This window comes from Ornithodoros turicata, chromosome 9 (assembly GCF_037126465.1).
Source record: "Ornithodoros turicata isolate Travis chromosome 9, ASM3712646v1, whole genome shotgun sequence".
In the NCBI taxonomy this organism is placed as follows: Eukaryota; Metazoa; Arthropoda; class Arachnida; order Ixodida; family Argasidae; genus Ornithodoros; species Ornithodoros turicata.
The window spans coordinates 17,481,731-17,507,237 of record NC_088209.1 but is presented as its reverse complement, the minus strand read 5'-3'; the positions used below and the strand labels follow the sequence as shown (position 1 = coordinate 17,507,237).

Genomic DNA, 25,507 nt, shown 5'->3' with positions numbered 1-25,507 from the left:
CTGATTTGTTGAAAACGGAAGGCGTACGCCTTTTTTGTGACAATTATGAACAGCATAAGTGTCACAAAAAAGGCGTACGCCCTCGTTTTCAACAAATCAGGGCAGATAACGATTTCATTCGAGATTATGGTTGGCTAGGAGAGTGCTATGCGGTGAAGTTCATTTTTAAGAGTGTACGTACACTCTTAAAAATGAACTTCACCGCATAGCACGCTCCTAGCCAACCATAATCTCGAATGATATCGTTATCTGCCCTGATTTGTTGAAAACGGTAGGCGCACGCCTTTTTTGTGACAATTATGAACAGCATAAGTGTCACAAAAAACGCGTACGCCTCCCGTTTTCAACAAATCAGGGCAGATAACGATTTCATTCGAGATTATGGTTGGCTAGGAGCGTGCTATGCGGTGAAGTTCATTTTTAAGAGTGTACGTTGGCGACTCGGTGACGTTTCTCGGTAGGGATCTATTGAAACAGTTATTCCTCTTAGGACTGCAGCATTCACGACTTCGTTCCTACAAAGGGTGGACACCGAACTATGGGGCGCTCTCTTTATCGCATTAAAGATGCACGGTATTTGTTCGTACTGTTGAGTAAAAGTGAGACGGCTTTATTTAGAGCAGCAATCAATTTGCAAGAAACTGTATCGACATTCGATTCTGATGAAAACCCGTGAAACACATCCAGGCAACGCAGCCTTTGCCGGGGATCGATCCCAGGTCACCTACCAGTCTTCCCGGGGAGGTTAAGCCACGCGGGGTTGTCAAGTTTTCCCTACCTTCAATTTTTCACCTTCTGTCTCAATAATGCTTCGTGAGTTTCCGGTTCCCGGAATTACTACGACTTCCATGCTCTCAATATTTCCTTTCTTTTGCCTGCAGTGTTGCGGTGTGGCACCAACAGCATTCAACCAATCATGCTGTGGCCACCAATAACTGTAATCTGCATACATGCATGGGTCACGTGTACACACGACTAGACCAAGTATCATTCGCATCTCGTGTCCCGCCTGCCTGATTAGGGCTTCCTCGATCCCATGGTGTAACACTCTCGGACAAGATGCGCACGCATCTTCAAGTACCAATTTCCTTCGCGGTCGTTCGGCAACAAGTGGACGTTTCTCGGTTGCCGCCTTCTTACGCCTCTTATCGCGAACGCTCGATATGCGAGCTGTCATATTCTCTCACTCACTGAACCCAAACACTAGGCTCCTTCATAACATTCTCACTCCTTGGCGCTGCAGCACGCAGTCTCCTTGAAAGAGCACCTTCTGCGACAGGGCCTTCGGTCAGGTGAGTTGCGCTTTTTATCGGGGATGGACAGCAGCGTATTCTTGCGAGGACATTAAGCTAAGATTACGCTTAGCCGATTGATTGATTGATTGATTGATTTGATTAAAAGCAGATGAACGGTCTCCTTCCAATCCGAAGATCCTGACCAACGGAGTACCGCTACACTCTTAAAAATGAACTTCACCGCATAGCACGCTAGTAGCCAACCATAACCTCGAATGATATCGTTATCTTCCCTCATTTGTTGAAAACGGGAGGCGTAGGTCTTTTTTGTGACAATTATGAATAGCATAAGTGTCACAAAAAAGGCGTACGCCTCCCGTTTTCAACAAATACGGGCAGATAACGATATCATTCGAGATGTGGTTGGCTAGGAGCGTGCTATGCGATGAAGTTCGTTTTTAAGAGTGTACCTGATACTCCACTGTACCAGTACTGTAGTGGCAAACTTCCTCATTCAAAACAACAACTTAATTTGAATGGTACTGAGTGGGGTGTTTCATCGCCAGGGGCGATATTATACCCCATTGCCTGCGGTAATTGATTGATTGATTGATTTGTTAAAAAAATGGAGATGTTAGTCCCGAGCCATTCGGGACTGGGTACTCCATAGGACGCGTTATTCAGAAAAGAAAGGGAAACTACAAACATCAATACGCGGTAATTGATTTCTTCATAACATGTATTGGTTCTTATTATTGAAACGTAGTGTAGAAGTACATACTAACGTCGCTATAAATTCGAGAAAGTAACGCGACACCGATATCGATGCAAAATAAAAGTAACGCAGATACTCTTCCGCTATATTCGGTCGTTTTGGCACTTCTTTGGGAAACAATGCTGCAGTGTATGCACTCTTAAATCTGAACTTCACCGCAATGCACGCTGAAGGCCAACCAATTGCACAGAATACCGCCATTATAATTGTTGATTTGTGGAAAGGGCAGGGCCTACGCTTTTTTATAACAATTAATATCACTCCATACGTGTCACAAAAGGACGTACGCTTCCCGTTTTCAAGAAATCAACAGTGATAAATGTATTCTGTGCAATGGTGTGGCCTTCCGCATGCTATGCGATGAAGTTCCGTTTTAGGAGTGTACTATGGTGTTCTTCCAAACAACCGAAATACGCCATAAGGCACGAGACAGCCAAGATAAATTTGGGACATATTTAAACTATGCAATATGTGCGACGCACAATTTTTCTGTATCGCACTACAAATCCGTAAGCGACCTGACAAGCATTATGATTATGTATTATATAAATACGAATTAATACTAGAGGAATATCTAGAAGGAATACAGTATACAAGGCACCACTGTCACCGTCCGCTCCTGCTTCTATTCTGTCCGTCACACAACGGCTTGCTCCACTCTATAGCACTCGTGCAATTTTCAACTGTATGGGTCTGCCTCAAGCTTTTTGTCCGAGGGAATGACCCCCATCCTCAGGAAAATATTTTCATGAGGCTACCTACGTTATAACGCGTAGACAGAAAAATTATCATATATACATATATACCTCTATCTTTATTCCATCAAAAGATGGGAGGAGACGAGGCTAAAAGCTTCGCAGCTTGAGAGGTGCCTCGACTCCTCTACAGTAGCAGCAACTGCGAGGGCCATAGAAATCTAATATATACTCAGAAAGGAAAGATAACAAGAAAACAAAAAGAATGAAAAAGTGGCAACACTGCATTGATCAATTAGGCACAGAACACTGGTTACTGCAATGAGGCACCCCTATCAAAAAAAAGTCTGAGGTTACCCCAGAAAACCCTAGGGTTTCTGAGGTTTTTCTGGGGTTTACCCCAGACACTTCTGGGGGCTACCCCAGACTTTCTGGGGTTACCCCAGCCGCTTCTGGGGGCTACCCCAAACACTTCTGGGGTTACCCTAGCCAGTCCTGGGGTTACCCCAGAAATGTCTGGGGCAACCCCAGAAGTGCTTGGGGTAACCCCCAGAGGTGTTGGGGTTACCCCAGAAAATCCTGGGGTGAGCTCAGTGGGTCCCTGGGGGTCCAATCTCATGATGTCATTGATACTGGTGTGAATATTATGGGATAAGTTACCAGAAAAGTGACTTAGTTCTAATTACCACATGCTGTAATGTAATTAACACTTGGATTATATTCGAAAAATGGTTGAAGCGCAGGCACAGGCCTGTATATGCAATGCTTGGCCTCTCATTCACATAATGAATTTCTAAGCAGGCCATAAAGCAATATTCCTTTGATATCCGAAACAAAGCGGTAACGAAACAAAATCTCATTGTTTGTAATATCATAGCAATTCCTTTATTAAAGCCTCTGATGCTATGACAGAAAGCCTGCAAAGTATGAAAAATTGGGTGAGACGGACTGGTAGTAGCATAAAGGCACAAACACGTTCCAAAGGAATAAAGGAAATATAAAGGACTGCGCTGTAGCATTAGAAAACGAAAAGAAACGCACATCTCTTCATAAAGACAGCTGCACATTACAAAAACATTATCAGGATATTGTGTTGAACGATAAACATATTTTAATCTAAAAGTGCGGACGCAACTGACATTTACTGAAGAAAGGAAGGAAGAAGAAAAAGAAGGAAAACACAAAAACAAAAACAGATGGACTGACTGATGCGATATATCGTGATTCGTACGCAAAATTATGACTACGACGCAGTTGAAAGAGCATCTGTGACTACCTTCCTCATAAAAGTTGATGAATGGAGAAATTCGCCAGCTGAGTTGTGGCCCACCCACCCCAATGCAGACGGGACTGCATGAGATGTAAAATGATAATAATGTATTTCACGATCACCCAACTGGACTGTGTACATTCTTTTGCCTTCATCGCCCAAGTGTCATAAAAGTAGATTCAAGTAAGATATCCTTGGGGATGTTGTTGTCCAGCTCGAATATGTTGGGTCCGTTTGGTTCGTAAAACGAAAGTGAACGTGAGGAGCACAGTTTAACGGCATTTCATTTCTTTCTTTTTATTTTGAACAGCCATTTTGACGAGCTAATGTTAGTGATACGGGTTGGTAAACATGACACTCGCCAAGGTTCAAGATTCGTCGTACTTCAAGTCGAGCATCAACTGCGGTTATCAACACGACTATTAGCGCGACTGTGACTTGGAGCCGCCGGCTCTCGTAATGAGTGCCTCTTTCCCTATTTTTTTTTTCTTTTCTTTTTCAACTCAACTCAACTCATCAGCGCGCTCTTGTAGTCTATATGGGATCAACATAATTCTCTGGGTACTTCTCATGTGAGACGTGTGAACTTTAGCGACAACTACGCTACTTTATTTTTCTCTCTTTTTTTTTTCATTGGGTCTGTTTTTAACAATGTTTCTTTCTTCTGTTCGGTGTCGTACTTTCACTATTTCTCTGGCTGAAAAAGTTGTAAAAAAATGTTGTTGAAAGAAAAAAGTCTTACAAAATGAACATGGTATATATGAAGACAAATATAGGCAAGAAAAAGCTATTACGGTGTTGAGCAGGAAAAAGAAAGAAAGAAAGAAAGAAATAGAGTACAAACGCCTCCTAGGAGTAAGACAGTAAACTCCAGATAGAAGTATTTCAATTTTTTTATGTTTTTAAATTTTTGTAAAATACAGTTTTGTGACTCCGGTTCTCAGGGTAGGTATGTAGCAGCCGTGCACCTGTATGTATTTTGTCAGCACTCTAGTACAGGCACAATCATACGTAAAAACAAAAGCGAATCATAATAGTAATCATAATCATAATATCTTCCCGGAACAGCACCGCAAGCGATACTGCCCGACGACCTTTTAATCGGCCGCGCATTCAAAGATAATATGTAGATGCGAGCGTGATCAGCGGGGAACACCAGATGCTGTATATACAGATATAGACGCTGTATTTAAATATAGTGAATGCTTAAAGTGAATTATCTACAAATACTTATAATATACATGCCTCTATAGCATGCGTATTGGATCAGCATGTTTACAGGTGACAGTAACAATACGTAGCCCCTTGTTCCCCGCTCCTTCCTGCTGTCCTCTCTCCATCTGTCCGCGTCTGTAATCCGCTCATAGCCACAGTTGCTTCGCGGCACTAATCCGGAATTAAAAAGAACAGCAAAGAAACGTGCACTGACTGGTAATACGTGGCAACGACAACTTCTACTCGTCCTATAATAACAGCCAATCAAGGCCATAATCAAATCAAAACATTTTATTGTTGCATCAAACCTCTTCCCCAGTTACGGAACTCTATGCCGTACTTTTCTTTCTGCAGCACATCGTTGCTTTTACCCCACGGGAATGGGTCATGTTCACTGACTCCATACATCTGCGCTGCAGGCAATTGAAAATTCTGGCATCCAAGCTCATCCGCACCGTTGGTGATGGATGTGTTAATGGCTTACAACCTTGTCTATATACGAAGCAGGGCACAGGCTGGTTCTCCAGTGGGTTCCAGCCCATTGCGGTGTCGAAGGGAATGAACAGGCCGACAGCGCCGCAGAAGCAGCTCTCTCGTCTTGGAGACGGACGCGTATTGCGCTGCTGAGAGGACGTCGTCGTTCCGTACTTCGACGCCTCGTGACTCCTCTGGCTTCCCGTCCACGCCAATGGACCGTTGACATTCTCCCCCAGCCATGCTGAGCAGAGTTGATCCAGCGCTCGCTTTCCGCATGCCTCGACATACTTCTCGTCAAGATGCCGCATTAGATCATCGAATGCGCCTCGATGTGGCTTTTACAGCGCAGTGGCGTTACCGCTTGAGACAAGTTCAGTCTCCCCAATGCTGTCCCTGCGGTGCTGTAGAAGGTCTAGAGCACATTCATCTCCATTGTCCACACTACCAACCTTCCCGAACCGTACTCTGCGGATCCCTTAACGAGCTGGACCCCCCCTCTCTCACAAAATTGCCTCGGGCCTCGAGCCCCCCCCTACCTGCCACGGACCAACCCACGCAAATCGTGCAAATCCGAGGAGAACATAATATATGGGAGGGGACACCATTAACACTACTTAACACCTCCCTGGATGTGTTAAATCCGCCTACGCCAGGGAAATCTGTTTTCTTTGACGGCTTTCCATCTGAGTCAGAACTCATGTCTTTCTTCCGTCTGGTTTTCTTCTTCGGTTTTTCATCAAACAAGTGTGACAATCGCGAAAGTTCTTGCAGTTCACTGCGTCTATGTAAGCAGCACTCTTGAATGGTTTCAAAGATGAGCTTTTCAAAATACTTCCAATCACGTGACACCACCTCATTGGTCATGACAGCCTCTACATGTAATCGTATTCTGAACGTCTAAATCAATTATTTTCGTCCCTTTTTTTTAGGGGGGGGGGGCGAGTTTTCGTATCGAGCCCCCCCTACCTTGGAGGTCTGGCTAAACCACTGTCTCAAAGCCCCAAGAAGGTATAGCCATGCGGCAAAGACGATGCGTAGGTGAGCGAGGAGACACGTGGAGTGCTCCCCACTGCATGGGCACGCGACACCCGACAATCATAAAAGACGTGTTGGACACTCTCGGGTCGGTCGCAGAAGCAACAGGAGTAACTGAAAATATCTTATCGACAACAATTACTTAGGTGTCTCGTACGACAACTCCAGATGAGCCAGACAGGAGCCCGGATGCAGACCTGATCTGGACGCGTTCATGGCAAACCCGACTATACCTGGCTTTAACCGACACGTGCAGGACCCACGAAATGTCCGAATACCAGACAAGTCAGGCCGTTTCGGGTCAGATCATGTAGCCGACAACTGCCTGATGTACGAAATGCCCGGATTCAAGCCAAGTCAGGTCGTGCCCGGATCAGATCATGGGAAATCCGACTTTGTCGGGCTTTAGCCAACACGTGCCAGACGTCGGTCAGGGTGCGTCAGCAGAAATCAGACTAGAGTACGGAAGGTACCATTATTTTCAAGGTGGAAACCTTAAGAGTAGAGTGTCGAACCGAACCTGAACCCGAACCCGAACCGAAATTTTCATGACACTGTTGAACCCGAACCGGAGAAAATAGCAGTAACCGGTTTGCAACAAAACGGTTCTGACATAAAAGAATTTACAGATGAAAATCAATCGCCGCCTATTTTCAGTTTAGCCTATACCATTAGTCTACCGGGTGTTTCAGTTAAATCCCCGGGCTAAATAATTCGCGAACCGGTGCACCAATCGAATAACTTTCTTTTTTACAAGTATCTGTCCAATACCGCCTACAAGATGCGCACCGCGTGAATGAGCGGGAGGCGCTCATTATTTAAATAAAAATTCAAATGAGTTTCGCGAAAAAATATAACTTCTAAAGCAGGGCGCCCTCGGCATTAAAATGGGTACTACCCCTTCTGGGACCGTCAGTAGATACCTTTTAGAGAAAAATCTGCAACCGAAGCGGGTCATTTGTTGCAGTAATTAATTGGTTTCGGTTTACATATTTCTGTCGCGGCTGGTCGTGGTGAAGCGAAAAAGGACGCTCTTTCACTCCCATGTCCACCAATGAATTACGTCCTTACACCAATGAATTACACCAATGAATTACGTCCTTTTGCGCTTCGCCGCGACCAGCCGCGACAAAAACACGTAAACCGAAACCAATTAATTACTGCAATAAATGACCCGCTTCGGTGGCAGATTTTTCTCTAAAAGGTGTCCACTGAAGGTCCTAAAAGGAGTAGTACCCATTTTAATGGTGACGGCGCCCTGCTTTAGAAATTAGCTTTTTTCACGAAACTCATTTGAATTTTTATTTAAATAATGAGCGCCTCCCGCTCGTTCACGCGGTGCACGTCTTGTAGGCGGTATTGGACAGATACTTGTAAAAAAGAAAGTTATTCGATTGGTGCACCGGTTCGCGAATTATTTAGCCCGGGGATTTAACTGAAACACCCGGTATACCATTCCCTATATCCTTAATTTACTGATTCGCTTTATTTTCCCCAACAAAGTCAACAACTGCCATTCGTGCTTGAAAGATCTTAGAAAAAATAAAATAAAATGTTTCCGGGAACAGCACCGCAAAGGATGCTGCCCCGACGACCGTGTTATTGGCCGCGCGTTCAAGGACCGCGTGCGGATCGTGTTGCTATATAGAAAGAGAATTCGAGGAGAAAGCTTCCCGAGAACAGCACCGCAAGCGATATTGCGAGAAAGAGAATCGAAGAGTTTATTTGCAGTTCACGGATTATATTTGCAATTGTTACGTGATTATTCCCTAGCACTTGTACCAGGAAATACATTACAGTCGTCGTCATGCATGCGTCGTCGCTGTCTCGTTCCATTCTTTTGTCGCCTGGCCAAGGGATACATTACAGTTTCTGTGGTGTCTTTCGTGCGCGATCTCCCTTTGGGAGCATTGTTATCTGGTATGCAAGATAGAGTCGGTGTAAAAGAGGCTACCTCCATAAGTAGTTCTCTTACTTGACTACGATACACATGAAGACGGTGACTGTGCAAAGGGTAGGCATGATTTGAACCCACCACCACCTAGTTTCCAGCACGACCTTGGCTACCACCATTGAGCGAGACGCCCTAACCCGCTAAGCCATTCTGGTAGGGCATGGAAAGCCGCTCGAAAGTAGGACGGGAGTAAAGATATCTTCTTTGAATACCGCGCTCCGACAGCGACGAACAAGCCCTTGACACCATACCGTCTCGTCTGCTGCCGTGTCCCAACGACTGCAGGGTAGAATACTTTAGTTGTATCTTCATCACCCCCTGTGGCATGTACGTGTTTCCCAGGTGAGCAACCGGGTGGAAAGCCTCCCACTGGAACTCCACCAACAGAGCGATTGTTGTTGTTTTGAGGCGTTTCCCTTTCTTTCGTGAACCGATGCAGGCTGCGAGACACAGATACTATCTTTAGCCCACAGGCGTGCATGGGCAGGCGCCCGGTTGCCAAAGCTTACCACATCGCGATCGGGGACGCTGGCTCTCTCTTCCTATACTAGCTGTTGTTTCTTGCCTGGTGTACCTCCAAAGAAGCATTCTCAAGAAGCGTTCCTGCTGGGAGGTTTCATGTATGCGCTGTGAAGGTTCTAACAAAACTATGTGAGTTGTGTTGATACTTCTACACCTATATAACCATCGCGATTTTTTTTTTTATCGCTTGCTTGTTGTTTGCACGTCAAACTGTCGCACATGGCAATGCCGTGTCCAACGTCGATTATTTTCGCTGTTATGTGATACTATATTGACACGTTGTACTGCGCTGAACTAAATATTGCTCATACCAATTGTTGCTTCCTTCGTCCATTTTGAACCAGTTACTAGTCGTACTTTGGGGGCATAGACCTCAATATCCTCGAACCGTATAGCTCCAAACTGGAACGTGACAATTTATGCAATGATTGCAAAGATGGCTGAACCAATAGGCACATCCGTGTGTTCCGCTTCCGTTTTTAAAGGAACACTAAAGTACAAAATTTTCACCGGTGAAAATTTTGGTATGATAGATGCCGTTACCTTGGTGTCAGCACAAAAAGAAGGGGACGCCGTTCGTGGCTTATGAGCGTAAGGAACCGCAGTTTACGCGTTCCCTTTACCTCTTTTCCCCTTAACGCAATTTACGCGCTCCCTTTCCCTCTCCTTCTCAAGAAAGCTGACAATGCGGGGTGTCAGCACCACCTGCACTGTTAAAACAGAACTTCACCACATATCACGCTCCTAGCCAACCACCATACGGAATGATATCATTCTGTGTCACGATTCGTTCAAAACAAGGGGAGATGCCTATCTGAGACAAGCATAATATGTCCCAGATAGGCGCCTCCTCCCATTTTCAGCAAATAAGGACACACAATGATATAATTCGGAATGACGGTTTCGCTTCGAGCGTGCTATGTGGTGAAGTTCTGCTGTAACAGTGTAGAAACTAGGCACCATCACCTACACTCTTAAAAATGAACTTCACCGCATAGCACGCTCCTAGCCAACCATTAACTCGAATGATATCGTTATCTGCCCTGATTTGTTGAAAACGGGGGGCGTACGCCATTTCTGTGACACTTATGCTGTTCATAATTGTCGCAGAAAAGGCGTACGCCCCCTGTTTTCAACAAATCGGGGCAGATAACGATATCATTCGAGATAATGGTTGGCTAGGAGCGTGCTATGCGGTGAAGTTCATTTTTAAGAGTGTAGATAGAGAAAGCCTGATGTGACGTAACAACTAAGGGTCATCCAATCAGGATGGTGTTTTCAACGGCGGCGACCAATCACGAACGTGCTTTCAGCTTTCAGGGGTCGCGTTGCCATGGAGACGAAGCACCGTCATCTACGAGTAGTGGCCCCGCGTACTAAACGGGAAAAACTTTAAAATAAAGCCCAAAATGGTCCCATACCTTTCTCAAGACTGATTTTCTGGAAATCGTGTTGCACTTTTTGTCTATAATACTACTCAGTTCCGACAGGTTCCAAGTTAGCTTGAATCATTGGCTAGTTCTTGAATTCGCATAACGGCGAATGGCAGTAGCAGACGAATTCTGATTTTATATGTCCACGTAGCGGAGGAGGGAGAGGAGGCAATAAGCAGGCCTTCTGTATCTCGCGTTGGACTGGGCCTGGTCGCTTGAACGACCTTACGTAATAATTAACGGCCCGTCAATCACGACGTTATGAGCAACACGTTATGAGCGTTATGAGCAACACCGCAGGAATGCTCTCCATGAGACATATGCATTCAGTCTGTCATAAGTCATAACTAAAGATGAGTGCGGTGCGGCTATACCGCGGGTACCCGCGCACGTTTGTTCTTCGCGGGTCCGTGTCATCGCGGGTTGCGGGTAAGGTGCGTGTAGACCTGCACTGCCTCCGCGGATTACGCGGGTGTACCTGCAATACACGCAGGCGCAAAACCAACCCATCAAATTTGGGGTACGACCCGATTCATTGCGAACATTCGGCCCAAAATACTTTCCCAGACGTTCCATATCCAATTCATCAGCTCAAAATAATGTCGCTGTTGTTTGCCACATAGGGTTAATTTTGGCTACCTTTCGATACCACGACTGGTACACTTTGCGTTTGTAAGCCGGCAACCACGTCAGCACTCGCCAGCGTCTGACGCGTTGGAAAAGTAGCTCGCTAACGGACATTGTCCCCGCATCAATAAAGCATTTTGATCTGTGACGATCATGTGACGTAAGTGAAGCATGCGTACGCATTGGGCTGTGGGTACATCTGTGGGCATGAGGATACGCGTCTGCATGTGCAGGTGCGGATGCGGGTTGTGCTCCCGCGGTTGCGGTGTGGTTGCGGGTACGAATTTTCATACCCGCACTCATCGCTAGTCAGAACCTATGTATCGTTATCTCACCTTCTACTGGCATGTTTGTTATGCACCTTTTATTAGTGCGTTAGCATTAGAAATGTCATGCGAACAATCCGAAAACCCGGTGTCGTCTGTCGGTGTACAGAGGAGTGGAAAGGGCGTCATGCGGAGGAGAGGTTGGCGTGAGGCCAAAATTCGCTGTGTAGTTGACGTTTTCTGCTGGACACGTTCTAGCTTTGCAGCATTTTAGCCAATGAATGTTTGAATGAATGTACCTCAAAGTACGTGCCCGGTTCATGATTTAAAAAAATGCAGATGGATTCAATTCAGTCAATTCAATAATGATCGCCTTCAATTCTGCTCTCGCATTTTCCCGAAAACATTTAATTGAATGGATAATTAATAAATTTTAGGTAAGTAGTTGTCCAGTAGTTCCACGTGCTTTCCTGTAGGATATCTGCCTGGCTAAAGATGGCATCAGTGCTGCTCTCGCAGAGCATTTTCTAAAGAATCTCTAAATGATAAAAAAAAATTGAATGTGAAACACACTCTTTTTCATACCTTGCCCTCCGACGCTCTTCTTTTTCATTTCCAAGGCAAAAGATGTGGTCCATCCTGGAGAAGATCGGTCCGTGGCACATCCCCGTGCTGCTCTTCTGCGCGATGAGGGGCTTTCCAGCGGCGCAGTTCATCATGGGTCTCACCTTTATGGCACCGGCTCATCAAGACCACTGGTGTGCGCCACCTGCCCAATTCGCCAACTTGTCCAGGGAACTGTGGTGGAACTACAGCATTCCCTTTGAGCCCACGGAAGAAGGTTCGTTGGCAAGGAGTCGGTGTACAGTGTATCAGCGGGAAGCAGACTTTATATTATCCGAGCCTGTAGTTCCCGACAATGGAACTTCGATTCAAAAGGAGCCGTGCTCAGAGTGGGAGTATGACACTTCTTTTCACTCAAGGACAGTCTTGAGCGAGGTAATGGTCTTCTCTTCGTGGTGCTTGCATGATGTCCATGGAAGAGGGTTACACTGTTCAGCTTCCATTTAGTGTGTGTACGTGTAGATGAGCTACAGTTACTGACTGTCGTAAAGGCCCCGTCAGTTGCTGTCGGTTCTGCCATCGCATATACCTTACGTACGGCAATACGGTGAGCTGTAGAAGCCCTCGTATCTTGGCTGGAAGCTGCCCCTTCGGTAGACGTGGTAGGGCAGTTTGGACAGACGTGGCAGGACTTCATCGATCCGCTGTCCTACTGGATCGATGTCCTTCGGGTCTGCTGCCACGGCCTTCCTGGTAACGCAGAAAAGCGGACCCGGCGTGGAATTTTAAAAAATTATGTGGGCCATTTCGTGACCCCCCCCCCCCCCCCCCCCCCAGTTTGGGACCCACTGCCTTACGTAAACGTTTCTTTCACAACACGTTCTCTCTGGGTCACCGGTGAGTGTTGTGGCTTGAAGTGCTTGGACAGCGCGGACTGTTGCACCGCTTTGGCCTGCCTATTGTAGACATTGCGCGTTTATTTGGTGAGATAAACCCCCCACTTCGACGACGGTTATCGTAGGAGGCACCTTATTTTCTATTTTCTGTATACGACTGATAAGCTCGGACTAGATTTGCGTCCGCCCGAAACCGGTTTAAACCGCGGTCACTGTGATAAAGTCTCCTGCAAGTGCACTTTACGTCTATATTACTCCATCGGGGGAAATAACTTGCGAAGTCATCTCGAAGATAAGCATTAGGCGTCCGTCATCTTTATTCGTCGCAAGCTGTCATTCCCGAGCGGTGTCTGGAACTATGCGCAATCCTTTCTTTCTGATGCTATTGAATTTATTCAAAACCGTGCTTTACCGCTTATCCTCTGCCACAATTGGTGGCTCGCGGAATGAGAGATGTCGTTACCTTGCGGTCAACACAAAAGGAAAGTTATCCGCGAAAGAAACCGAATCCTCTCTGTCTCGTTCTCAAGAAGGCAACATTGCGGACAGGCCTCTGGTTGGTCTCCTCAAACGATTTCCCCGCAATCACTGGACAAGGAGTCCAGTGAGAGACAGCTCCGGTTTGCTGGCTTTCTCGAGAATGAGAAGAAGATGGAAAGCTTAAATTACGGTTTCTTTCGCTTGCAGCGACCCCGGCGCTAAACGAAAATAGTGAGTTTTATTGGATCGTACGCTATCGCCTTTGCGTACGTAAGGAATAGCGTTGGTGGTTATGCGCACGCGCAAAACATAAAGAGAGTTTCGCGCACTGCGCAGAACCACTACGCTATCCCCTACGTACGCAAAGGCGATAGCGTACGATACACTAAAACTCTCTAATGACTCTCCCACGGTGCAACGTGACGCACCAACGTTCGTGTGCAGACGGTTACTAAACGGTTGGTTCTAAGAAACCGAGTGGTTTCCCATAATCAACTGTGACGGCATTCCATGCCGAGATGGGGACGTGATCCCGGTTCAAAATCCAGCCGCTGGTTGTGCGGTCTGGGTGTTTCCCTCGGATTTTCCGTAAACGATTTAAGACAAATGTCGGTGCAGTTCCATGTGAAGTCGGCCCAGGACGCACGATTTCTCCCGAGCAACATCGTACAAGGCACAGAGGCGGACAGCTCGGAAATAGTACGCCGCCGCACGCTCGCGATCGTACTCTCCGCAGACCAGGAGAACCTGATGGATGAAAAAACTAACGTAGTTTGGTGTTCTCCGAATTTTTCGTTACATTTAAAGGAATAAAAGTCTCGGTCGACTTTGAACGGCTCACCTAAAATGAATCGTGACTACAGAGTTGCAACGATGAAAGATGAAAGTCACTGAAAAGGTTAGCCAGCTGTAGGACTCGAACCCACATCTTCTGGATTGCCGGTCCAGGGCTCTACCAATTGAGCTAAGCTAACACGCCTTCTCAGCGACTTCCAGGGTGTGTGATCTGAAGGGACAAACCAGCCACTATCTCTCACTCATCCTCCTTTCACTCTTACATTTTTGCTCAGTCACACACACGTTCATACGACGGGATCGACGCAGGCGGCAACTGATGAACATGATTCCAGCCTCAGAACATCAGTTCTTTCATGTACAGTGTTGTGTTAACCTCCACATACTTGTTATTATTTCAAAACGAACAAACTTCCCAGTTTTCAGTTTGGTTTTTGAAGTGTACACCCTGGCACGAGACCCCTGGGTTTTTGATAGAACATGAGTAACCACTCTAGTAATGAGGAACATGTTGGACGTTCGCATCTAATGACCTAATATGCTGACATGAAATTAACTTTTTCAGTGGGACGTTGTCTGTCAGGATGGCTGGAAGATCGGAATGTCTCAATCTATCTTAATGTTTGGGTTTATGGTCGGCAACTTCATCTTCTCACATCTGTCTGACTGGTGGGTATGGTGTACGACATGCCATGTCACGCCAAAGTCAAGTACGGAGTGTGCGCGAATAAAGCTAGGTCGCATTTGCACACGTTGCCCGTATTATGTACTCGACGGACGCGCTCCGGAGAGTTGCGTGCAGGTACCGCCAGGGACGCTGTTGGAGCAGAAATGGTAACAAGAGAAATGAGGATCCGCATAACGACTTCTGCAACTGTAGCGCCTCCTAGCGGTACCAGCGCATAAATCCCGGCGGTAGCTGCCATGTTGACATCTGCGTAGCCTCTTAGCTAGTCTATATACAGGGTGTTACCCTATAAAACTCTACCCGTGCCGCCATGCCGTATTCGCCAATTACTCAATGCAGGTGGCACATTGTGCGATCTTTATATAAAGCTCATAAGGACATTTAATCTTGGTAAATTTTAAAGTGATTGAGTGCCGCAGCACGAAGTTATAACTCAAAACGTGCAATTCCCATAGTCAAAACAATCAGTATGGCGGCGTTGAGACTTGACATGCTGCTCCCCAGACGACGACGTGTCGCATATCCTGCCAGCCGTATGGAACTGCAGTTTTCATTTCGCTTTCGTGTAACTGTCGTATTTTGCTCAGAAGTAAGCAACGTGAGGAACGAAAAATGCCGACGTATACTCAGCAGACGACACCCAAAAGGGATGTCGTCTGCTAACTGAGAGGCGCCATCTTGGCTGTTTTGACTACGGGAACCTCACGTTTTGCGCTATAACTTTGTGTTACGGTGCTCAATCACTTCGATATTTACCACGATGGAATGTCCTTATCAGTTTTATACGTAGGCAACACATTGTACCGCCTGCATTGAGTAATTGGCGAGCACGGCATGCCGGCGCGGGTAGACTTTGATAGGGTAACACCCACTAGTTCGCATGAATGCACCGTGGTGCGTTACCCGGGTGTTATTCCGTGAAGTATAGGTAACACGATACGTGATCGACGAACGACGACGATCGCACCCAAAACGTCAGTTTATACGTACATGGAATTCTCCCCTCCCCCACTGCGACCTTCAACAAAAAACTGCACCCCCAAACCCAGGGTCTGGATGCTCCCGTAGGTACCTGTGCAGATGCGACTTAGACTTATCCGCACGATCCCTGCATAATGGACACTGAATTCTCGGAATTAATGGAGCGTTCCATATGGCATACCTCCTTGTAGGCGTGGACGGCGCCCAGCGTTAATAGGAAGCACCCTCGTTGCATTTGGCGCTGGCCTGGCAACTGTCTTCTCAACATCCCTGACGATGTTCAATTTCTTCCGATTCCTCGCCTCTCTCGGACATGGGGGAATCCAAAATGTGTCCTATACCCTCGGTAAGTGCTTTAGCCTTGATGCAAAATTGGCTTTCGAAAGAGATTGGACAATTACGGACTCTGAAGAAGCAGTGAAATGACTTTCGTGATTGCTCGATCCTTCCGCAATTCATGTGTATTGGCATCAGAGCGTAAGACCAGCCACACGACTGGTTCCCTCTAACGGTTCACACGGACTAGACTAGGACTACGTAGATGCCAACTCTAGAGTCCTGTGGTTCATAAAGAAGCGACCATGCGGAACATTTTAGCTGAACGGTATCTTATCAGCGGAGCAACGTTGCTTTGAAGGCGCTGTCCAACCTGTCGGTGTATATCAAGTTTGTGCACGCTGCCTCGTCCCGTTGCGCAGCTTACAACTGCTTTTTAGGTTTGTTCTTGTAAACTTAATTGCGCAATCACAAGCATGCAGCGGCTCCCCATTGGCTGCTTGCTGAGTGAAGTAGGACTTGATCAAACGCTTTCCGTCTCTCTCGCCACCGCCACCCACCAACCTCTCTCTCTCTCTCTTTAAGCAATGTTAAAGTGGTTGTGAAAGCATTTCCAAATTTCGTTGTCTATACTGATATACGTCCGCTAAACATGCACATCAAAAGGGTTTCTGAGATCCCGCGTGACAAAGCTATTAAACTTCGAAGGATGGCGCGCTGGGCGAGCTCCTCTCAGCTCTTCACCTCCTCTGAAGTGACGTTTCAAGGTAGGGGAAGTAAGTGCATAATTTCAATAATGTGCATAATAAAGTGCATAATCAACGCGGGTGGCTGTAAAGAGAGCCGGCCGCCGGAGAACGGCCTTTGTTGTGGTGACCTTCGGCCACTTCGGAAGTGTGCACAGGTAAAATGTCACCTCTGAAAGAAGGAAGTCACTGAGAAGGTTAGCCAGCTATAGGACTGGAATCCACATCCTTTAGACTGCCGGTCCAGGGCTCTACCAATTGAGCTAAGCTAACACACCTACTCAACGACTTCCAAAGCTGCGTCATTTGAAGGGACAAACACATCCACTCACTCACTCCCTCCTTTCACTCTTACATGTTTTCTCACTCACACACACATTCATACGACGGGGCGACGCAAGCTTGTGTGTTGTCCCCTCTCTGTATTCCAACCTCGGAACATCAATTTCCGTCCTGTTCAACATATGCCGCTTGCGTCGTCCCGTCGTATGAATGTGCGTGTGAGTGAGAAGACATGTAAGAGTGAAAGGGGAATGAGTGAGTGAGTGGATGTGTTTGTCCCTTCAAATGACGCACCTTCGGAAGTCGTTGCGGAGGTATGTTAGTTTACCTCAATGGGCCTTTTTTCATAAAGGCTTACGCGCATGCGCATGACCTTGAGGCGCCGGAGAGGGTTATCTCTGTCTTCATTAGATGGCGCAGTATGGGGACGACAGAAGTGGGGACCAGTGGGCAGACCGCACGAACGGCGCGAGCTTAACACAGCGAGAAAAATCGTTCACATGAGGAATGTGAGACTGTGAGAATGTGAGACTATGTGTATGAGAATGTGAGACTTTACGTGTCTAATCCATGGACCACAACGTATGAAACGGAGCTATACCTCTAATTTGTTACATGCGGTTTCTCAACCCCTTGAAGTTGCATTTCGTGTTCGGAATGTATTTGAGATGCCATGTTTCCCCCTTCATGTTACATGTCTCATGTGGCAGGGATCGAGAGCGTTGCCCCAAGACGTCGTGCTTTGGTGTCCATGCTCCAGGAGACCGGTTGGATCGTTGGACTGATCCTTCTACCAGGTGTGGCGTACCTCATCACTGACTGGACTTATATCCAGGTCGCAATCACATTGCCTTTGCTTCTGATGCTGTTAAACGCTTAGTGAGTACTCTCATTGTGAATGGTCTCCGTTTTCCCTGGTTCCTAATCGCCCATAAAACCCGTTTCAGTTTCCTCGAGGAGTCACCGAGGTGGCTTCTCGTAACGGGCAAGATGGAAGAGGCTGAGAAGGGGGTGCGGAAGATAGTCGCGAAAAATCGAGTAGACGTCAAGGATCTCTCAAAAGTCATCATGAAGGCGAAAGAAAAAGCGGAAATGGTGAGGGAGATCTTGCGATCAAGCACACCAACGAAGAAAAAAGAATGGAACTATTCGTAAACTTCGCTAGCTTTACATAGTTGGTGCTTTAAAAGGCAAAACATTTTCCCCCAAGAAATATGGATGAGCAGCATCTATCTTTAGGAAGCATTTGAGTTCGCCGCACGCTTATATGTTTAATTTTTCGAATTGTGTTGGGAAATTTTCGAAGTCATAATAATGTTTTCACTTTTCTTTCCTCTTTTACGAGAATCAGAAAGAAAGCGTATTGGAGAGTTGAGTTTGAGCTTGCATTTATTTGAGTTTGAGTTTATTCGAGTCATGCATATAAGCCCGGTAAACTGAGTACGGCCGCCATCGGCGCACTCGACGAATCGAGAATCAGTGTTCCATAAATCTACGTTTAAAAAAATAGTAAGTTTGTGGCAACCGTTTTCGTAAGATAAATACCGTTGTCCCGCATGCAACAAGCATGGTATCGTAACCAATGAAGACTTCAACGTGTTTTTATTTTATTCATTTTTTTTCACTAAAATTCCGGGCATGTTGCTGTTGTCCCTCCAACAGGAAAAGAAACGTCAGAAGGCGACCATTGTGGATCTCTTCAGGTCATGGAAGATTGCTGTCATCAGCTTCTCGACACACATTCAGCTGTGAGACAATTTATCTCTTGAAACACGAATCTTGAATGAAAGTTTGCCTTCCGCAACTTCCAACCCTAACCAACATTTTCCACTGGAAATAAGGTTTAACGTTAACTCTGTCCTCTGCTTTGCAGTGCTATTGTGGTCCTCCTGTACTACAACTTAATATACAAGATCGTGGATTTCGGAGGAAATCCCTTTCTCAACTTTTTCCTGGTGTCCCTGTTGGAGATTCCAGTCATGGTGGTCAACGTCCTACTCATAAATTTCATGCGGAGGCAGCACATTTACTACGCATTGTACATTCCAACCTGCATCGTTTGCTTGGCACTCATCTTCGTGCCGTCCAGTAAGTGCGACGTTTCGATACATACCAGCGTTGGAATAGTCACGTGGTGCTTACGTACCGTTCGCTTGTCAATCATGGTGGACACGCCTACGGTAGGGGAATCTTAGAGTCACTAAATAGGGAGCAGAGTCGCGACACTGAACCACGCCGGCGAGCGAGGCCGCCATCTTGGATCCGGCGCAGCTGCGTTGCCTAGCAGCACAGGGGTGACACAAACCCGCCATTGTTGTAACTACCCTCAAGCGGGTGCTTTTGGCAAAACTGCCACCTTGTCCTGGTCGCACGTCATAGAAAACGTCATTTTGGGGTCATGTGACCTTGTTTACATGCCGTTTTGCCGCTCACCGACATATTTCCGTCGTCATGACGCCAAGAATGAACGTATTTTGCCATCGTAAACTATGCGGTGCTTCTTCCGCAACATGGTAGCCCATTTCTCCTCAGTTTAAGTACATCACGTCGCCTCAGTAAGTCATAACTCGCGGTCGTCATATCACATCTTTGGAAAGTGGTCAACAGTACGAGGCCATATGTGTGTAAAACTGCGCGTTTTTTACTGCGAAATTATCGGATAAAAATAATTACCGTGACCGAAGGACATCCAAAACGTCGCGCAGAAACAACAACCGCATTGTTGCAGAAATTTTGCATCTCTAATCAGTCCTTCGAACATGGCTTGCCCCCCCCCCCCTTTTCCTGATGGCTCGAGCGACCTCAACTCTAGGGGTAGCAACGCCAGAAGGCGTTGCGGCAAAACCAGAGGCGTAGTTCTTATTCATAGTTGTTCAGAAATGCCTGTAGTTATTTCTCTTTTCTTTTCTTTCTTTTTGTTTTGCAGAACAGCAAGCCGACATACCGTTTTGGCTGACCTTTCCTCCCTTTTTTTCTTTGTTCTAATAAATATACCCCCCCCCCTTCTAGCGCTTGCGCGTGAAGACGTGCTAATAGCACAGCGACATCTATACGCGCAAACTTTTCTATTTACAGACCTCCTGTGGCTCCAACTGTCTCTTGTTATGCTGGGGAAGCTGTGCGTCCACTGCGCCTACAGTACTCTATGCGTGCACGTCACCGAATGCTTCCCCACCGTCGTCAGGGCAGTGGCCCTAGGAAGTAGCCTCACGGCCAGCCGCTTCGGAGCCATCGTATCGCCATTCTTCAAAGACATCGTAATGCGAACTCACTTAGCCATTTGCTCCTTTTTCCCCAACAGCTTCCCTATATTCGTACTTCAACTTAAGAAGGAACAGAAATCTAGTCCGTCAGATCTCAAAATATTACTGCGCCGCAGATAGCACGGCTGGACACAGAGAAGTCACGCTCGCTCCTGCGCCGAATAATGTAACCAATCATACTCGACCTGCTTCCGTATTGCTGTTAAGACTGGCCGCATGACACTACGTTGCGTGGTGGCGCTGCACTATTTTTCCTACTGCGCTGTTGCGTCCTCTTATCTCGAACGGCGTATGTAGTTGACGGACTACATTTCTTTTCCTTCTTAAGTTGAACACGGCCACAGTTGACACATGTTCTTTCTACAGGGAAGGCTCACCTATCCTTGGGTTCCGTCGGTACTCGACGCCAGCTGTGGCGTGACTGCCCTCTGTCTGTCATTGCTCCTGCCAGAGACACACAAAGAGTTGTTGCCAGACACCTTTGCGGACACCATGCGGCTGCGCAAAAAGTACGTGATTAGAGTGGAGCTACGATAGGCTATTATCAGTATGTTGTGACAGAGCCATTCTTGTGTCATCGAAACTTGTGGAGGCCAGCAGATCTTCAAAAGTCGACGGAAATGCACAGCGTTCGTAAACAGGATTGAAATTTCGAGTATAGTATCCTTGAGGCTCCTTCTTCTCATGGACTAAATAAAATAAACCCCATTTTCCGAGTCCGGAGTGGCAGTTTAATAAGGACGACGGATTTTAATAATGACTGGTCTAATTCTGCTGTCCTGCATCTCTCAGAAGACATGTAATTAATAAGTTACTTCATGAGTTTTAGCTAACTAGTCGTTCAGTAGTTACATACACTGTACGACAGGATGTAAACTTGGCCGCATAACCCATCTGCCACGATATCATCAGCCGTGTACTGACAACATTTTTTTGTAAAAAAAGTGTCGAATGAAAGGAAACCCATTGTATTGGCCGATTGCCCATTGTATTATGTATTAAAGGGACCATGAAATGATCTTCGCGAACTCTGAGTACTCTGCAGGAAACCGTTTTCATGGTCCATCACTATCGTGCACACATCGACTATTAACCGAATTCAGTACAACGGGGGCGCAGTTATCAGAGAAAATAGCAGGGCGTAGACCGCTGGTTATTTGCCTTCGAAGCGCGCTTACATCATCGCCATCCAGTTCTCTCAGCCAACTGTGAACGACGAGCAGGACACACCCCGCGTGACCGTGTGGGTGCATGGTTTCGGTTTGAACAACAACGAAATCGCATATCTGCCGTCGAAATCACTTGAAATATGGCGAAAGGCAAACTGTCAGCAATGGTGGAAGAGATTATGCGACACACAGAGCGTCTATGGATCGTTCGGTACTCGGCAGATCGTAAAATGTCACCGACGGAGGTATGTTCTGACGAAGAAGAAGTTCAAAGAGGAAAACGTGCTCCGGTAACCATGCTGACAGTCAACGGCTATATTACATTTCTCGTAGGATTCTGTGTCAACGGTTAGATACAATCCTGTCCCGAAGTCCAATTAAAACATATTTCATAGTATGCAAGCTCGTTTGGAAATTTTGCAGTTTGCTCGCAAAAGCCCGTCCACGAATCGGCAACATGTTCCGTATATGATGTCACGGCCAGTTCGCCTCGGAGGCGGGCCGTAGCAGCTGCCGTTCACGCCCGTGGTTAATATAGAATATCTGCGCTATTTGAACCATTTTGAACTTCATATTTCACAGAGTGAATGCTTTAGTACAGGGAAACAAGTTAAAAATGATCGTGGGCTTCTCAAATTTCCTTTCATGGTCCCTTTAATGATTGCCCATTATATGGTACAAGTACCAAATATTGGGTCTAAACCCGTGCAAATTACTCAGAAACAAGGAAGGAATGACAGATGGCAACATTGAATATGACGATGAGACTTATACGCCGCGGATGTGCTTACGGGGGGGGGGGATATCTTTATTAAGAAAAAAGAAAGGAAGAACCTTTGTGTAGGCAAGATCCGGTACCCGAGACACATTCATCACATTTTTTCTTCTTTCTTTCTAGATCTGAACCAAGAATGAGACCTGAAGTGATACCGATGCAAGAAGATAAAAGATTAGAAGAAGAAGATAGCAGATCACCCTTGGCTGAATGATGAGCGCTGGGGATAATCGGCTTTACTGCTCGGCTGGTCCTGCAGACGCTGAATTTACAAGTCCAGAGGAAGACCATTTCCAGCGGAGGCAAATTGGAGTGACGTTTTTGGTGCCGTAGAGCTTTCAAAATTGGAAAGTGGGGCATTTACACCTAAAATTTCGCTGACTGCATGTGGCAATGTGGTGCAATATGGAAAGTGGCCTATGAACAAAGAGAATAAGCTTCCCAAATTATCAGCATTTAAGAAGAAAGAACGAGAGAGAGCCCTTTATAAGGAGAGTTTGGCCATTGGGAGGAGCCTGTCGCAAAGCGCGCCATTTGACGTCAAACGATGGGCGGTGCCAAGGCCAGTGGCACCATTTGGGAGCAGAGGTAATCTCCCCGTGCTGCCGGGGCTCGGTTTTCATCCCGGCCAAGTGGGCGGAGCGATGAGGGCTCTGACGTCATGGCGGCCGTCTATCTCCGGACGGCAAAAGATCACAGAACGGTAAAACTCTCGTCATAAATGGCTCTGGAAAGAGAAAGGCAATGTCGCCACCAAAAAATGCGGACCGTCACACGGGGCACGACGGGGACGAATGTTATAGAAGGGTGATTTCACGTCCAGTCAAGGCAGCTTGGTCCGGTCGACCTCTCCGTTTTTTTTTTTTCGTTCCAAAATATATATTGAAGAGTAGTGGAAAGGAAGTACATTGGCGAGGAAGTAGGTGAAAATATCTTATAGTTGGTTTAAAAAAATAATTTTTGAGAATGCCCATTTCGAGCAGTGTGCTCCCTCACAATTTTCAGACCTCGTAAAGTTGTTTGCGTTCATGCTTGAACTGGTTCATATGAATCGGTAACCCAAATCGAATTTTTCGGCTCAGGTTACGATTTCGGTTAATTGCTGATGGTGAATTGCGGTTACATTCCGGTTACGGTTCTTGAAAAAAAAATTGGGTTCCAAGCGGTCTTCAGTTTTGTTCCGGTTTCAGTTCCTGACCGCATCATACACGTTGCCGTGATGGGGTTACTTTTGAATGTCCGCATTGAAACCTCGGCCACTTACGCTATGTGAGCTTGTCACGAACAACATGCGTGAGAAAAAATGGACCACGTCACGATTGGGCGAATATGGAAAATACGCTAACGAAGTTGCGCGTTTTTGCCTTACCGCACCTCACAAAACGCGCGTCAGAAAGTATGTCCGACATTTTCCAACAACGTGTTTTATATGAATTGAAAGAGCATTTAAAGACGAACATAACGATATACCCATATTAACCTTCTGTTATTTAGAAGAAAAAAAAGCAGTTACGCGCCGAAAAAGTGCGATTTTTTTTGCAAATGAGGCGACTAGAACTTCTAAGACAGAGCAAACGGTACAGCAGCACATGGGCAATAAGTGTGGTAAAAATTAACTGCACAGCATTAATGATTACGAAGATACGAGGCCTGAAACTTGGTCATTCTTGAAGATTATTTTTTAAAAAACAACTAAAAGATATTTTCAGAAATTTTCTCTGCCAATGTACTTCCAAAGCAATAGGCTTCAATATATATTGGAATGAACAAAAATCTGAGAGATCGACCGGACCATTCTGCCTGGCTCATCGTGAAATCACCGAGAAGCGTCCAACGAGATAGTCAGGTGAGCTTAGCCACAAAAAGAAAAAAAAAGAAAGAAAGAGAAAGGAATGAAGGAAGACTCACAGCATCTGTCTAGGCATCTCCGGGAATGTCCAAGGGTTTTCATTCGGTATATTACAGGAGTCCAGACAATATACAGTAAGCCCTCGCTATAACGAAGCCACTTTAATCATCGCTTTTTACGAAGTTTAACGCAGTCTTAGTCGAGATACATGCGTTTCATAACGGAGCATTTTTTACATAAACTGTCGGATGATGGAAGCAACCCAGATTTCTTCACTTGCACCAGGGTTGGAAAGCTGTCAGGTACTCGTCGACGAGGATTCCATTGCTTGAGTACTTGAATACTTTCACGGTGTTCCCGCCCGTTTCCGAGGCTATACTCTCACTGGTTTTCTAAAACATATTCACTTTTGTCGAATGTGGCATGTATTCCTCTGCTCCGGTCGACTTCTTCGCAACGAGGCCTTACTGCATGTGATTCATTACGTGATGCATGCGTTGTACGGCGCGCTAGAATATTAAGAAGAAAAAAAAAGAGTTGCTTTTCGACATGTCGTAGCTTACGAGATAGGGAAAAGTCTAGCAACAGCTTCGGGAATTTCCATTGGTTCTCGTAAGCGCGTGACGCTCCCCGGGACAGCTTCTATGGCGGAGATGCCTGTCGTGATGTCACAGCTGGAGAAGTTTCGGTTTCATAGACCTGTATTGCCCCCTGACGCCCTATTTTTTTTCCCCATTTGAGGTACTATTCGTACTGTGTACGATATTATGACACATTCTCCCTGCGCTGTCAGTGTATCCATTATATTGTGATGTACTGGATGTACTGGATGTACTGTGATGTACTGGCATCTATCATATGTATAACACTAAGCACACCTAGTGGTCTGTATAATTCTTATCGAAAGTGTTTAGTAGTTGGAATACTAGACACCGATATGGCATCAAAGTTGTGTCGAATGTTCTCAGTTTTATTGAGGATATGGCTATGAGCAAAAATAAAGCACGTGATGTGTGCGACGCTGAATGTTGGTGTTGGTTCTTCTCATATAGAGTGGATCTCACAAGTGAATGACGGTTCTGTGGCCTATAGTGAAATCCATGAACAGAAATCTTTGTAAGCATATAAGCCCCCTCAGGGTAAATGCCAGAATCTGGGTTATACTTCTATGTGTCTTGTACTTCTATGCCAGGAGTTACCTGCCAAAGTTGGTTTACGTGGCACCGTGTCGCGCTACAG

General features: G+C 46.2%; 1 protein-coding gene and 1 long non-coding RNA gene across 3 annotated transcripts in view; one reads left to right on the top strand and one right to left on the bottom strand.

The window, feature by feature from the left end:
* The window catches only part of LOC135368246 (uncharacterized), a 31,931-nt gene extending 19,048 nt beyond the window's left edge, over positions 1-12,883 (bottom strand). The window contains exon 1 of the long non-coding RNA XR_010414729.1: positions 12,090-12,883. This is a non-coding gene — a long non-coding RNA (uncharacterized LOC135368246). The remainder of the gene's footprint in view (positions 1-12,089) is intronic.
* LOC135368240 (organic cation transporter protein-like) lies at positions 1,122-25,287 on the top strand. 2 transcript variants are annotated; one of them, XM_064601392.1, is made up of 11 exons: positions 1,122-1,292; positions 12,125-12,503; positions 14,805-14,908; positions 16,100-16,254; positions 17,923-18,091; positions 18,160-18,307; positions 18,875-18,960; positions 19,086-19,300; positions 20,288-20,469; positions 20,842-20,984; positions 22,543-25,287. In XM_064601392.1, exons 2-11 carry the CDS (start codon positions 12,132-12,134, stop codon positions 22,631-22,633), a joined length of 1,665 nt encoding a protein of 554 aa, XP_064457462.1. In that variant the 5' UTR covers positions 1,122-1,292; positions 12,125-12,131; the 3' UTR covers positions 22,634-25,287. The 2 variants fall into 2 exon arrangements, with proteins under 2 accessions (XP_064457462.1, XP_064457463.1); XM_064601393.1 differs by lacking the exon at positions 1,122-1,292 and adding an exon at positions 9,175-9,307.
* The last annotated feature ends 220 nt before the right edge of the window (positions 25,288-25,507 follow it).